General features: G+C 36.0%; 1 protein-coding gene across 1 annotated transcript; it reads right to left on the minus strand.

The window, feature by feature from the left end:
• Window positions 1-4,357: 4,357 nt before the first annotated feature.
• Window positions 4,358-6,054, minus strand: LOC137965861 (aspartic proteinase PCS1-like). Its single transcript, XM_068812232.1, has one exon. It carries the CDS (start codon window positions 5,875-5,877, stop codon window positions 4,633-4,635), a length of 1,245 nt encoding a protein of 414 aa, XP_068668333.1. The 5' UTR covers window positions 5,878-6,054; the 3' UTR covers window positions 4,358-4,632.
• Window positions 6,055-15,533: the final 9,479 nt, after the last annotated feature.

A 15,533-nucleotide genomic window follows, 5' to 3' on the forward strand; every position in this document is an offset into this window, starting at 1 on the left:
TGATATCAGTGAGGAAATTTATATGGTTCAACCACCTGGTTATGTGGTTGAGGGGGAGTCCGTATGCCGGTTAAAAAAGTCTTTATATGGGCTTAAGCAGACCCCTCGGGCTTGGTTTGATAAATTTAGTCAAACACTCCTACAGTTTGGTTTTCATCGGTGCTCAGTTGATCATTCCGTATATTATAAAGATACGGTCAAAGGAAAAATATTATTGGCCGTATACGTGGATGATATTATCTTAACCGGCGATGATGCTTTGAGCATACAAGAGGTGAAGCAGATGATATGTTAGGAATTCAAGACTAAAGACCTTGGTATGCTTAAATATTTTTTGGGTATAGAAGTTCTTCAATCCAAACATGGGATAATATTGTCTCAAAGGAAATTTGTCTTGGATCTCCTTGAAGAAATAGGAATGAAGGGTTTTAGACCAGTTGACACACCTATGGATAAAAATGTAAAATTATGTGCCAAAAATAAAGAAAGATATTGATATTGGCAAATATTAAAGACTCGTGGAAAAACTAATTTATCTCACTATAACTAGGTCAGACATATCATATGCTGTAAGTGTGGTGAGTCAATTCATGCCACAAATTACCCACCGACAGGCTTTAGAGAGAATATTACGTTATCTAAAAGGAGCTCCAGGAAGAGGATTGCTGTATAAAAAATATGGTCACTTCAACATAGAAGGCTTCTCAAATGCAGATTGGGCTAGATCTCCTGATGATAGAAAATCTACATCAGGATATTGTACTTTGGTTGGGGGAAACTTGGTTACATGGAAAAGTAAGAAGCAAAATGTGGTTGCAAGATCTAGCGCCGAAGCAGAATACAAAGCTATGGCCCATACCGTTAGTGAAATTTTATGGATCAGGACCCTTCTTATCGAACTAGGTTTTTATAAAAAGGGGTCCATGAATCTGCATTGTGATAATCAAGCAGCCATTCATATCACTTCAAATCCAGTTTTTTTATGAAAGAACTAAACATATTGAGGTAGATTGTCATTTTATATGGGAGAAGTTTCAAGTAGGAATAATGTCTCTCGAACATGTGTCATCTCAAGAGCAAGTAGCTGATATTCTCACTAAACCCGTTACATCTAAAATCCTATCGTTTATATATGGCAAGCTGGGTATTTATGATGTCTTTTCTCCTCCAGCTTGAGGGGGAGTGTTGGAAGATGGGCTCAAGCCCACGAACTCAAGACAAGAAGCCCACATGTAAAAGGAGTGGCATATGTGTAAAATATGGTACTTTCCATAAAGATGGCATAGAAGTGTAAATATGTGTTCCTTTTATGTCTTTTTTTTATCAAGTTGTAACCCTAAGGGCATTGTAAAACTATAAATAAAGGCATTGGCTAAGAGTTAGGGCATTGCAGCACTCTCCTCTCTTTCCACAAATTCATCCAGCCCTCATTTTTCTTTTTGACACAACCCTCTTCTTCCATAATCCAAACTCTCTCCTTCCACGTTCTTCTTCTTTACTTCTCCTTCTCTCTTCTTCTTCTTCTTCTTTCTTGTTGATCTAAATTTCCTTTCATGAGATCCTAAATTTTACACATATGTTACTAGCAAAGCTATACCAGACTCACCTCCTCGCCCATGGCTGCAATTTTGTAGATAACAAACTCAGTCTCATTGCTAATAGTTTCAAATTTTCCTCACAAAGTTTTTGACTTGTAGGGAGACTTGACCCATACCTTATAACATCGATCAATTCCCATTGTTACGATGACTCCTCTATAGGCGGATTGCTATTAGTTCATTGATTTAGTTTTTGTTGGTCAGGGGGGGAGGGGGAGGGGGAGGGGGAGGGGGAGAATTGAGTTATTCAAATCAAAATTGATTTGTGTAAGTAATCAAAATATCAAGCATATAAGCAATTCAATGTAAGTATAGATAAACACACACTATAGAGACTTTTTTTTTTGTTCTCGATGCTCCCCGTTGTATTGCCCAAGAACCCTTGCTTGTAAAAATTTCCACTATTACACTCTAATAGCTGGAAAAATACAAAAAGATTCTTACTCTCTTCAACCACGTGTAACTCAATACACAATTTTCATACAACCCAATCTCCCCAAGAGATTAATGCTATATTCTAACTCTAGTTAGGCCTTTCCATCGAGATTATCAGGTTCTAGATGAAACTTTCACCATAACATAAAAGAGAGGGAAAACTTTTTACCCTTACTTGGAGAAATGTATCTCCTTGAGAGATTTCAACCTTCCTTCTCCTTTGTTGCAAGTTTTTGAATGATCAAGGAGCTTGTACTATTATGCATGCAAGGATAATTGAAAGAGATGAAGGTTTTTCAAAGGTAGGATGACTCTCTTTCTCTCTTAAGCACTTTTGAAAGGGAATTTGCAAGATAAAGCATTGTGGCTTGAATATATGCCAAAAAAATCTTCATGCCTCTCTTTACTCACGGTTTGGTAGGGTATTTATAGCTTTCCCTACTCAAACTAGACATTATTTTCTTGTTGGAAAAAATCACACTATTGATGGATCGATCATTGGTCAGTTATTGATCGATTAATCGATCATAATATCTACTTTTATATCAGATAGAGACTTATTAATTGATGGATTGATCGATCAATGTTGTATCATTGCTCCAGAAAAGTTAAATTGATCGATCATTACTAATGGTTGATTGAACAATCGAGATTTCCTCTGGATGTGCAATGTAAATATGATCAATCAATGTATTTTTAATTGATCTATAATGTTTGAATCCCCTTTCTAGCAAGGTTCTATTGATTGATTAATCTGGAGGGATGATCGATCAATCCCTGTTGTTTAGTCAAATAAAACTATCTAAAATAAATTTTAAATCTATTAAAGTAATTTTATATAATAAAATAACCTTTTTATTTTTTACAAACCCTTATTTTTAATATTATATTTTATGACTATTCTACGAGTGTGAATTTACATATTTTAAATTAAAAATTTATTAAAATTTGGATATTATAAAGTAAGGATTTTTTAATTATTTTTAATATATTTAATTAAATAAATAATATAAAATTATTTTTTACTATTTATTATTTAAAAATTTAAAATAAATTTTATTTACTTAAATAAACTATATTATAAAATTAAAATATAAATTATTTTTTAATAAATACCCTTTTTTTATTTACATAAATTTTATGATTTTTTATATTATATTTATTTAATATTTTAAGAGTGGAATTTCAGATATTAGAAAGTAATAATTTGATTTTGTATTTGGGTATTATAAAATAAAAAAATTGGTTAATTATTTTTTATATATTTAAATAAATAAATTTTAATTTTTTAATATTTATTAATTCAGGCAAGTTAAAAAAAAATTCACTTATTAATAGAAAATTTAAATAAAAATATATTACAAAATTTAAATGTATTAGACTATGTTGTTAATAAATTTCACTTATACTTTCCACTATATTTTTTACTAAAAACTAAAACAAAACGTTAATTTCTATTTTGCACATTAACACAGAAAAGTAATTCACTTTCAAAGTAACCTACCCTTAGAATCCTTGTCACTGGAGTTGTAGCTCTATGAAGAAAGCTCCTTTTGCTTGCCATACTAGCCTTTAGTCCACTTATATTTTTTGGAATTCTTTTTTGGATTGGATAATAGGGAAAAGGAGATATTTCTTAATTGTTGTTAGCTAGTTTTCTTATTTATGTTTTCTTGTTATAGAAAGAAAAAGAAAATTTTTGATTGTTTCTTTTGGAGTGTCAACTTCAAAATTGACCTCGCGCCATAGGTTTAAGGATTATTTCCTTCGATTATAAATCATCATTTTGTACTCTATACAACCATGAAACACCGAAAACAAGAAAGTGAAATCTCTTAGGTTGTGTTTGGAACATAGAAAGTGAAAAGAAAAGAAAAGAAAAAGAAAAGGAAGAGAAAGAGAAAATAAAATAAAAAGAAATGAATTTTCTTTCTCTTGTTCGAATATCCATGAAAAATAAGAGAGAGAAAAAAAGAAAATTAATATTTCTCTTGTTTGGATGCATAAGGAAAATGGAAAAAAATGTTAAAATTTCATGATTTTTACAGTTATATACAAGCCTAAGAACTAAAATATCTATAAGTATTAAATTATTAAAGATAAATTTTTATTTTATCTCTAAAATTTTCTCTTTAATTTCTTTTTTCTTTTCTTTTCTCTCCAAATTCAATATTTTTTTAGAGAAAATCCATTAACTAGGAGAGAAAGCAAGTTTCTCTCATATTTTCTTTTTTCTTTAAGAATCTGGATGGCGGAAAACTAAAAAAGAACTTTCATTTTTTTTTTTTCTTTTTCTTTCTTTTCTATGATTTTCAAACATGCCCTAAAGGTTGAAAAGTAGTTGTTTCTTTGGTCAAAGACAGGTCCACCACAAACAAATAGACAAGACTCCTCTCTCCTCTCCTCTCAGCGAAGATATTTGTTGCATGGAACCGGTATGTGTAATAAGATGCAAACAAACCTCCATTAATGTGGAAAAGAAATCAAGTTATAGCTTCGGGATTACATATATGTTAGTTAAATTGAGTGATTTGTTTTTTCCCTTCTTCGGATGACTTGAAAAGAGTTAGGAAATATCAAATATTGTAGTCTCTGCCCTCTACTTTGAGGGCATTCCGAGTCTCTGCCCAACCAAATCGCATCTGGCTTTGCCGAACCCAACCCGCGAATTTTGTAAATCGTACTCCACCCATGTGTCTCGCTGGTGATGATGCCCGATTATGTACGCTTCCACCGGCACCAGATCTGAATTTCCAAACGTGAAACAGAAGATCCTATCGGAGACCCTGTACAGTAATCTCTCTCCCGATATTGATATCTCCGCCCCTCTGAACATCAGCACCACTTCCGGTACGTTATTCACGGAGGTCTCTGAAATCGAGCCGCTGAAGCAGAGATCAAGAGCGCCTTCGAACACAAACCCAGGAAGAACTTTTAAAAACCCTCTGCTTTGCTCTACGAACTCGTTTCTCAGAGCTGTGTAAGCTGGACCCAACAGGAATGTGAACTGGGTTCCCGAATCTACCATCGTCTGGCCTGCTCCTGTGTGGTCCGGCACGAACACCGACTTTGGCAGCGGTAACAGCTTCTCCTTCACGCGAATTCCGACCAGCTGCACCGAATATGCTACCCTGTCGAAGTAGGGCAATGGCAGCGACATCTGAATCAGAGGCGTATAATTTAGCGGTGCAAGCCATGGAAAACTCGAGTTGCCGAAAACCAGAACGCCCGAAAAATCGTGACTCGATATGCAGTAGGAGAATTTAGGGAAACGCGTCTGGGAGACGAAGGACGAGGAGCCCCTGTTCATGCCCAAGAGACCTGCGCTCTTGGAGTCTTCTTCCGGATGTGAGCTAAAAGTTGAATCCATGCAACCGAAAACTGTACCTGGCATATGTGTGCCTCCGATACGAAACGTTTCGGTAGCGAGAGTTCCTTCGGAAGTAGAAGCGTCGGCATAAGAGAGTTGTACGTGACAGAGATTATCAGGCGCGCATGAGGCAGGAATCGGGAAGTCGCGCGTCTTCGTTTTGCAGATTTGGGAAGAACAAGGAATCCTTGAGTAAGTAGAAGAGAGAGAAGGGTCAAAGGAAGCTGTAAAACTTTTACCGCAGCGAACCCAGGAGAGCTCGCTACCGGTGTCAAAAACCAAAGAAACTTTCCGTGGAGGTGTCCCGACGGCGAGCGAGACGGTGAGAGAGACATTGTAGCGGATGAGAAGGCTGTTGCGAGGAGAACCCAACTGGATCTTTTCGGTTCTGAGGGGCAGAACGAGGGATTGCGAAGACACGGAGGTCGCTTTCAGAAGAAGACAAAACAGAAGAAGAGGGAGAACTGAAGCCATGGGAAGGCAAGACGTGGGATTGCGAGAATTGTTTAGCGGAAGAGAGAGGCAGCCTGTGAAGATGAAACGGAAAAAAAACGGAAATTTGAAATTAAAAAATTCCCAAACTGGAAGGATGGAGAGGTGGGGTTTGCTGCTGCAAGTCTGAGATTTGGAGCTCAATCCTGTAGACTCTTCCTAATTCATACTGTTCTTTTACCGTTTCCAAATATCGTAATGAGTATTTAAACGAAAAAGGAGGCTTAAAAGATCACTTTCCAGTCAACTCGTCTCCATAGCAACGGCGAATCTCGCACTGGTTAAACAAGCGACCGGAGTGCTTCACTTTTCAAAGTTCTAACAACTGCTTCAGTCACTCCTCATTAGTCAATGAAAATGCTACTTTTTAACAATTAACGAGTAGATATTCATTGGAGGCGAAGTTCAAAGCAGATTTAAGGAGCCCTCTAAGAGATAATTGATGAATGGCACATGCGCCCACTGAACACCGACGCAACTTTTTATCTCAACCGAATGTTTAGTTCCAGTCGATCTGATGGTGGGAGTTTCAGAGAATTAATGAGAAAAAAAATGGGCTTTTAAAGGATGAACATGCAATCTAAGAAAATAATTTCGAGTGAGGTAGTAATAGCAGAAAGCTTCGTTATTATTGCCAGAAACGGGAAACCAGAGTTGGTACCGCGCTGAATGGTTAAAGAGTTAAAAGGCGATGAATTAAGGCAATTCTAATTAGGTCATCGCCGCGTTCTTCAACGTTCTTCGCTATTATATGCGCATAGACTTTGGAGGTTGAAGAAGGAGATCTACTTGGTCGCACTTGAGACAAACCTTTAGATCTTCCACAGCGTTGCTGGGTTCTAAGAAGAAAGACCATGAAAGCTGAAAGCTCCAGTAAGCTCGATGGTGGCGTCAAACTGATGCTCGCTCCTCACCGACACTCTGTTATCTTTCTTACTTTTCCTCCAAAGAAGAGCAAGAATCAAAGAATCGAGAGTCATGGCCTGTTTGTCTGATCGTTGGGACATGACTAGCCCATCCTCACCGATCTGTCTCTTCAGACTGAATGAGGGCCCTAAGCTTTGAACTGTGTCACCTAAAACACTGTCTTGGGGGTCCATCCTTTTACGAGTAAATGACATAACCATGTTACCCTGCCCGGAGAAGATGGCTTCTTCAGCAATGGGTTCCACCGGAAAGAGTATATTTTTAATCTTAGATATTGGTCTATTGCCTTGAAGATGCTATACAGGTATATTTGATAATTGGACAATAATTAATAATTTTTTTTTGAAAAATTTGATTTGGATAAGTATTAATTTTTAACAAAGTTGTAAGATACATGTATTGAATTTTTACTTTAGCATAATTTTTTTTATATGATTTTTTTATTAAATTTATTTTTTATTTATAAATAAGTTTTAAAAGGGTTCAAAACTTTAAAAATAAATAAGACAAGGAGATAAATTTACGGGAATTTCACAAAAACAACCATTTAAAATAACTTGTTTTGAAAAACAACGACGTCATCAAAATATTTTCACAAATACCCAACTTTGACCGGTCCACTGCACATGTGTGCAGTCAAAAGCGACACGTAAGCTTTGACTGCTTATGTGTTGCCATGTTATCACTGCAGTAAACAAAGATCAACACGTCGGCTACCACATCATTAAATTAAAAAAATGAATAATTTTTTTTAAAAAAATAAAAAAATCAGATACATTTTTTATTACCTAATATCTACAATATTGGACATTTATCTTTGGGAAAAGTAATAAATTTTATGTCTTGAAGACAAAAATAGAAAAAACCAAAATTATTAATAATTTTGATTACTTAAAAGTAATTTGGTTTGTAAATTAATTATTTGACAAATAAAATTTTAAAATTCTACTTAAAATCGTGATAAATCTAATAAAAACTTATAGAAATGAAAATAATATGATTAATCATATTACTATATTAATTAATATTTTATTAAATTATTTTCAAGCAAGTATTTTTAAACTAAATCATCACTATTTATAAAGAGATGTGTTTTTTTACTTGCATACAAAGAAAAGAATATTTATAAAATGAAATTTATTGGATAAATAATAAAATGGTAAATTAATAAATATTTACAAAATGTTAATATTTTTATTTATGTTACTTTTTTATAACAGAATAAAATAGTAAAATAAATAATTAGTTATAATTACCACCCTTGGCGAATCGAGCGTACAGATTGAAAAGGGTTTAACGAAGTCTATGAAGGTTTAAAAATTGAACAAAACAACAGACTGGATTCCGTCGTTTTTAAGGATCAGAAAACGTCGATGCAATAAAACACTATTCATCGATTTGAACTGCCATGACTGATCTCATCACATTTGCAAGTTAGGCTAGTTAGGTTATTTGAATAAAAAAACAATGCGTTCCATTCAGAAACAGAACCCAATCCACTATTATTCACAAAAAAAATCAATACAGTTATTAAACACAGTAATTAGATTCAATTAACAAAAACCCTACTAAATTAGTTTCTGAAATTCAAATTCGGGTTTGGAGGGTGAGTAGAGCTTCGGTTTTGAGAGAAGAGGCGGCGAGAAAGTGAAATAATAGGGTTCGGTTTTGAGAGAGAGGGCGACGAAGAGATGAAATGATAGTTTTCAATTTTTAGAAAGGGGCGGCGAGAGGATGAACAGAGGGGAGCGGAGAAGAATAATGAGAGATGAGGATGAGAAGAAGTCTGGGTTGAGACAAAGAGAGAGCCGTTGGGGGGGGGGGGGGGGGGGGGGGGGGGGGGGGGGGGGGGGGGGGGTCGAGCGCTAGGTTGAGCGGCAGCAGCAGGAGAGAGAGCAGCAACAGGGGAGCGGCCAAGGCCGAGCGGCGGCAGTGGCTAGAGGAGAAGTGAGGAGAAAGATCGAGGAAGAGAAATTTTTGAGAAAAAAACATACAAGTGAGGGCTTACGTGGCACGATATGACAAGGCAAAATAATTGAATTTTGGTTTTTTCTATTTTTAGCTTCGAGACATAAAATTTATTACTTTCCCCAAAGATAAATGTGCAATATTGTAGATATTAGGTAATAAAAAATGTATCTGATTTTTTTATTTTTTTATTTTTTTATTGAATGACGTGGCAGCTTATGTGGTAGATGACGTGGAAAATAATGATGTGGCAGCCGACGTGTTGATCTATGTTTATTGCACTAATGATGTGGTGACACATAAGTAGTCAAAGCTTATGTGTCGCTTTTGACTGCACACATGTGCAGTGGACCTGTCAAAGTTGGGTATTTGTGAAAATATTTTGATGATGTCGTTTTTTTCAAAATAAGTTATTTTAAATGGTTGTTTTTGTGAAATTCTTTAAATTTAATGAAACATATAATCAAATAGAGCTCTTGAAGTCGTTCTTAAATTTAACAATAATATTTTTGTATCAAATCGTTTTAATTTTATGGTTTACCTCCTTCTAAAACTTTTTCGGCTCTGCCGTCGTGAGCCTTGACTATAAACTCCCATACTCATATTCTCACTACTTGACAAAAAAATATATTGTTAATTTGGATAGGGTTTTAATAATTTCTTTAGAATAAGTCTAGTTAACATTGGATGCATTTAATTTCTTTTCTTATAAAATTCACTAATTGACAAGAATGCTATTTATTCTATTATTTAAAATAATATTATTATCTCTACTATCATTAGAAATTAAAATCCAAAAATAGACAAGAAACAATGAGAATAAATAAATTACAAATAAAAATATTTTAATAATTTAATAATTTAATTTAAGGAGCATTTATTTAGATTAACTCACATACATAACCCATTCTCTCTCTCTCTCTCTCTCTCTCTCTCTCTCTCTCTCTCTCTCTCTATACATATATATATATAATTTTTTTTTCATTTTGGTTTTTGTGTCACAAAACAGCCCAACCAAGAACTTCACAAGACTGGCCTAGTCACCAGTAGGGGTGGCATTGAGCCGAGCCGAGCCGAGCCCGAACCTGCCTATGTTTGAGCTGAGTTTGATTTAAATATTTCGAACTCGAGCTCGAGCCCAATAATTTTAACCGAGTACGAGCCGAGCTCAAGTTTCAACATTCATTTAAAAATTTTCAAATACATTTAAAACTTTTCAAAAAATACATGTCAAATAAATTGTATATAAAATTATGCATACATTATACACAAAATTGGGCATACATTTTACATAAAATTAGGCATGACCTCTACATAAAATTGGGCATGACCTCTACTTAAAATTGGGCATAAGAGTGGTATCAAGTCCAGCTGAGTCCAAACTTTTCTATGTTCGAGCCAAGCTTGATTTAAATATTTCGAACTCGAGCTCGAGCCGATCCTAACCTCAAACCTAAAATTGTAATCGAGCCCAAGCCTAATAATTTTAACCAAGTTCGAGTTCGAGCTCGAGCTATAGCCGAGTCAAGCTTAACCTACATGTAATACTCTAGATAAAATATATGTCAAATAAATTATATATAAAATTATGCATACATTTTTAAAAAAGAATGATAGGGAGGTTTAGGATTGAATCTCGATAATGGATTAAAACGCACCAATATTAATATTTTTTACCCCAAATATTGTTTAGTTTATTTTTTAATTTTTTAATTTGGCCATAAATTTACTATGACCTCCTTAGTGCCCCTGGTTGAAAATTTATATTCTAGGAAAACTAAAAATGTTTCCCTATGTTACATATTTCCAAAAAGTCCTTTAAATAAAATCATATTACTATTAGTCACTTACTAGAAAATTACAAGAAATATTTTAAAATTTTCTTAGGAAAGTTAAATGGACCTCTTATTGCCTCTTTTAGGAAAATAAATAAAAATTAATAATCAATCTAATATATTACTATACTTATTGATAAATTTTTAATCAAATAAAATGTCAAACACAAAATTGCTATGGAAATTGCCTCATGCTAGAAGTATTACAACATCAACTGTCAAATACATATTCGAAAATTTTCTATACGGTTTTCTAGCCCATCTTGACAGGAAAATCTTACTTAGAATTTTCAATTAAAAAAATGTTTCCAAAAAACATGATGCACTAATAGTCCCTAGAAACGTATTTCTACTAAAAATGTACTTACAACAAAAAAAAACCACTAATAGCCCCTAGAAATGTATTTCTACTAAAATATCTTTTCAATTTCTTCAAGAGCCATGAGGAAGGGACAACTGGAGTTTAAGAAAGAGCTTTTTTTTTCACTTTCTTATGATCTCGTATGTACGAAATCGTCTTCACACAATTGGGGGGGGGGGGGGGGGGGGGGGGGGGGTTGGCGACGGAAACACAGGTGAAGGCAGATGAGGGGAGGAAGAAATCGAAAGAAAAAATGGAAACAAGAGGCGAAGGTGGCCGGCGAGCAACTATCGACGGCGACAACAGGTCCCCCCCCCCCCCCCCCCCTCCTCGCTCTCTCTTTCCTACTCCCACTCCCGAGTCCCCGACTCTCAAGCCCATTAATGAGCCAGTTCGCAATCTTTCGAACCGAATCATGACTCGGTCAAGCTCGGCTCATTAGCACAAACAAGCTTTATCTGGATCTTGAACTTGGTTCGAGATCCAAGTATACTGAAACGAATCGAGCTAGAACCGAGCCAAGCACGAGCCACTCACGAACCAACTTGGTTCGAAGCTACCCATATGGGCGGATTCCAAAATTTTAGGTTTTATAAATTAATACTGCAACATTGTAAAGTATGTCTTGAATTGGGGACATGTTTTTAAAAACGTGAACTTATCTCATAAACTAGACCTAGAAACCCATCTCATCAAAAACCCACAACGGGGTTTGAAAATTCAACTCATCTCTACCTCATTTCCTCAGTCCTTAACTCTGTCCGTATACCCATTTGACTCATGACTTGTTCAATCTTTTTAATGGTTTTATTTGAAATTATTATTTATAAATAAACTTTGTGGATCAGATTTTGACAGATATATTTTTTTTTCTTCCCCTAAATTACCTGCACAAATTTTATCTATCACGTTGTTCCCCGCCTATGAGCTAAAAGGAATTAAACCTCATCCTTTGGAAATTTTCGAACGGGTGAGCTCTTGTTCATAGTTTAACTTGACCTAATGCCTACCCCTACTAAATTCTACTTTGGACTTGACTTCTCTTAGAATGAAAAGATTGATGGATAACATAAAAAATATCAGGCGTAGAGGAATAGTTGAACATATTGATGCTTGATCTGAGGTCTACCATGAAAAACTTCTTAATCTCCTTCATATTAAGTCTTCTACTGAAAAAAAAGTTTACCGATCAAGTTATTCCCTACCTAGTGGGGAAGTAATATGTTGGAAGATGGGTTCAAGCCCACATGCCCAAAGAAGGCCCACACGTCCAAGCGCGTTAAAAGATGGGCTCAAGCCCACACGACCTAGGAAGACTCACACATCCAAGAAAGGTGGAAGATGGGCTTAAGCCCACAAACCAAGGAGAAGGCACACAAGTAGTTGCATAATGGTAAATAAAGAGTCATCTCATAAAGATGACACTGATATAATTAGTTTTAGGGGCATAATTATAATATTATAGTTTTACTCATTTATAAATAGAGTTTTAGGGAGAGGGGTTGGACACAAGTTCATAACCTCTTTTTTCCTCCTCTTTTCTCCCCAACATGTCGTCTCTCCTTTTCTCCATGAGCTAATCTATGGAGTTCTTATAATCAACATGGTATTAGAGCATTGATTTTCAGGATTCACAAGTATCCTTTTTAGGATTCCAGAAACCCATTTTTTTATTTTGCTCATATTGTTACTTCGGCTTCTCTGGTTGATTACATGCCATGTCGTGGCTTCTATCTAAAGAGTCCCCAAGTGCTCGGGTCATGAATTTTTCTATGTGGGAAACAATGGAAGCTTTGGACAGTAGGCATGTTGGTTTGTGGTAGAATCTCTCCTAATACTTGAAGAACAAGTCGAGCAGATGGAATGTTGTTGATGAGTTCAAGTTGTTGGCAATATGGAGAGATCGGGAAACAACAAACACGTTATCATGGTAAGGATAGGGTATGACACCTAAAGCCTTTATTTTATTATATATGAGCTTCATCTAGGAGCAATCTTTGTAAAGAGAATCAATGATCATAGAGTCATTTCATGTGTCTCTGGTGAATGATGAAGAAGGCTTCATCCATGCTTTTAAATCTCTATAGCGAGGGTGGAATTGGCACCTACGCTTTGATCAACAAAGACCCATAAATGATCACCAAAAGAATCAACTCTGTGAAGCTCCACGCCGCCATTCTTTTCTCCCCCCTCACTCATAGAAATAGAGGAGACGAGTAGCAAAAGTTTTCCTCTGCATTGCCCTTAATGGATGATCCATCTCCTTGTTGGAAGCTTATGTTCGAAAGTTACCCAACCTATTTTTTTTTTGTCTATAACTTGCTCTGTAATTTGGTATACAAAGAGACATCCTCGTTGAATTGGAAAGTTTTCGTTAATCTCCTTGATCATTGCCGCTTTATTTCATGTCGCCTAGTTGTAACTCACTTTGTCTGCTCAGTTGGAGCTTGGTTGGTAAATTGTGGTTGGTTTGATCCAACCTATCTGTTCTCTACTCAATCAAGGAAGTTGTTGTTTTTGAAAATTTCTTTGGCTGTCTCCTTTGTTGGCATGAGAAATTTTCAGTTGAAAGTTGTCATTACTGTTGTCCATTCCATCCCGATGTTGTGTTGCAGTCTTTCAGAAGTTTTGTTCATCTCCCTCGCTGGCTCTCGTCCTCTTATTGTGGAAGATTGATTTATTTCAAAAAATTTCTTTGAGATCACTAGTTCGTTAGCTGCCTTTGCTGTTGTCCCACTCTATTTGGAAGCCAGCATCGCGAGGAAGATGAACACCGAATTTCTATTCGTTGGTTATTTTCGGAGCACCATCTTGGTTGCCGCTTCGAGAGGACTACGACTCTATTGATTAATCCCACTGAAGTTTAAATTAATCTTGGCGCTTCAACTCATCTAGCTGCTGCCGAGCAGCACTAGACTCCACCGAGTCCATTATTCTTTCGGTGAGGGGGAGGAAGAAGAAGCTCATTTTGTATTCAATCAGCCAAGTGACCCGAACCAACGAACCAAGTGAAGTCGGTTCAAGTCAACCTAATTCGGCTCACTTGCTTCCTCCCTCTGTTATATAGGTCCGGGTCCCGAGTTATATACCGATTTCTCCCTCGACTCGACTATATTGGTCTAATATCTGACTCTGATCGACTAGGTCACTTGCCTCAGTCTAACTCGGTGCCTTGTCTCCTGCTAGAGTATTATCTTGAATTAATTGACAGCTTCTTACTCGGTCAGTGTATTATCTTATGCACAACCTTCTGATGGATCGCAGTGGATTATTTTATGTGTCCTTATTAAGGACTTTCATTATTTGGGCCTAAACCCATTTCAGCTTTTGCTATTGTGTCTCTTTGATTGAGACATTATTATTGAAGGACTTCTTGACTGCTGACTGTTGTCAACATTGGTTATTTTGATGAACAAAAAAACACATGGTGGCCCCAACATATCATCTTCCTGTGATTCCCCATTACCTTCTTATTATCACTTATGAGCAATGCCTATAGACCCACTACCTAAAGAGGATAGGAGTGTACTCGTCATCCAACGTGAGTCAAGTCTAATATTCACCGAAGAGGTTTTTTTTTACCTGCCCTTAAAAAGTAGGTAGACTTTGTGCCCCACAGTTGGGCTACTTTTCAGCCTTTGAAATTGAGTTGAGAGTATTTCTAACTATGACCATATGACTCGAGTATGGAGCTTTGTCATACGAGTAGGAGTGATTTTTTTTCTCTCACCATTAATATGTCAGCTAGGTCTCTTGACAAGAACAAAAAGACCACCAACTTGAGGGGGAGAGTTGGAAGATATGTTGGATTGCCATTTTATATGAGAATATCTTATACTCTATTTGTAGTAAGCTAAGCGTTTATGATGTTCTCTCACCCTTAGCTTGAGGGGGAGTATTGGAAGATGGGCTCAAGCCCACACGACCAAGGAAGGGCCACATGTGCAAGTGTGTTAGAATATGGGCTCCAGCCCACAAGGCCAATGAAGGCCCACACATCCAAGAGAGGTAGAAGATGGGCTCAAGCCCACAGACCAAGGAGTAGGCCCATAAGTGGTGGCATAATGGTAAATAAAGAGTTATCTCATAAAGATGACATTGATGTATTTAGTTTAAGTTTTAGGGGCATAATTATAATATTATAGTTTTACTCATCTATAAATAGAGCTTCATGGGGAAGGTTTGGACACAAGTCCATAACCTCTTTCTTCCTCCTCTTTTCTGCCCAACATGTTGTCTCTCCTTTTCTCCATGAGCTAATCCATGGTATCCTGAAAATCAACATAATCATTCACCAGTTGCAAGGTCACCATTTTTAATTTACAAGTAGACATGCAACATGGTACCTTAAAGAGGTCATTGGAAGTTACATTAACCTAGAAGTGACGACAAAGTATAGGATATGCATTCACAATTTCTTCTTAATGCCTCCATTGATGCAAATCATTAAAGGCATGTTTGGAAACAACATAAAAGAAAAGAAAATGGGAGAAAAAGTTCTTTTTCCGGTGTTTCAAAGAGAAATAAATTATGAGAGAAACTTACTT

Source organism: Aristolochia californica, unplaced genomic scaffold (assembly GCF_029961685.1).
Source record: "Aristolochia californica isolate CCGP_79_NKW_82.1479 unplaced genomic scaffold, dmAriCali1.0.hap1 SCAF_5, whole genome shotgun sequence".
NCBI lineage: Eukaryota > Viridiplantae > Streptophyta > Magnoliopsida > Piperales > Aristolochiaceae > Aristolochia > Aristolochia californica.

What these genes read in the sequence shown, in the direction of transcription:
- LOC137965861 (XM_068812232.1), bottom strand. Translation starts at nt 5,877, where the DNA reads ATGGCTTCAGTTCTCCCTCTTCTTCTGTTTTGTCTTCTTCTGAAAGCG.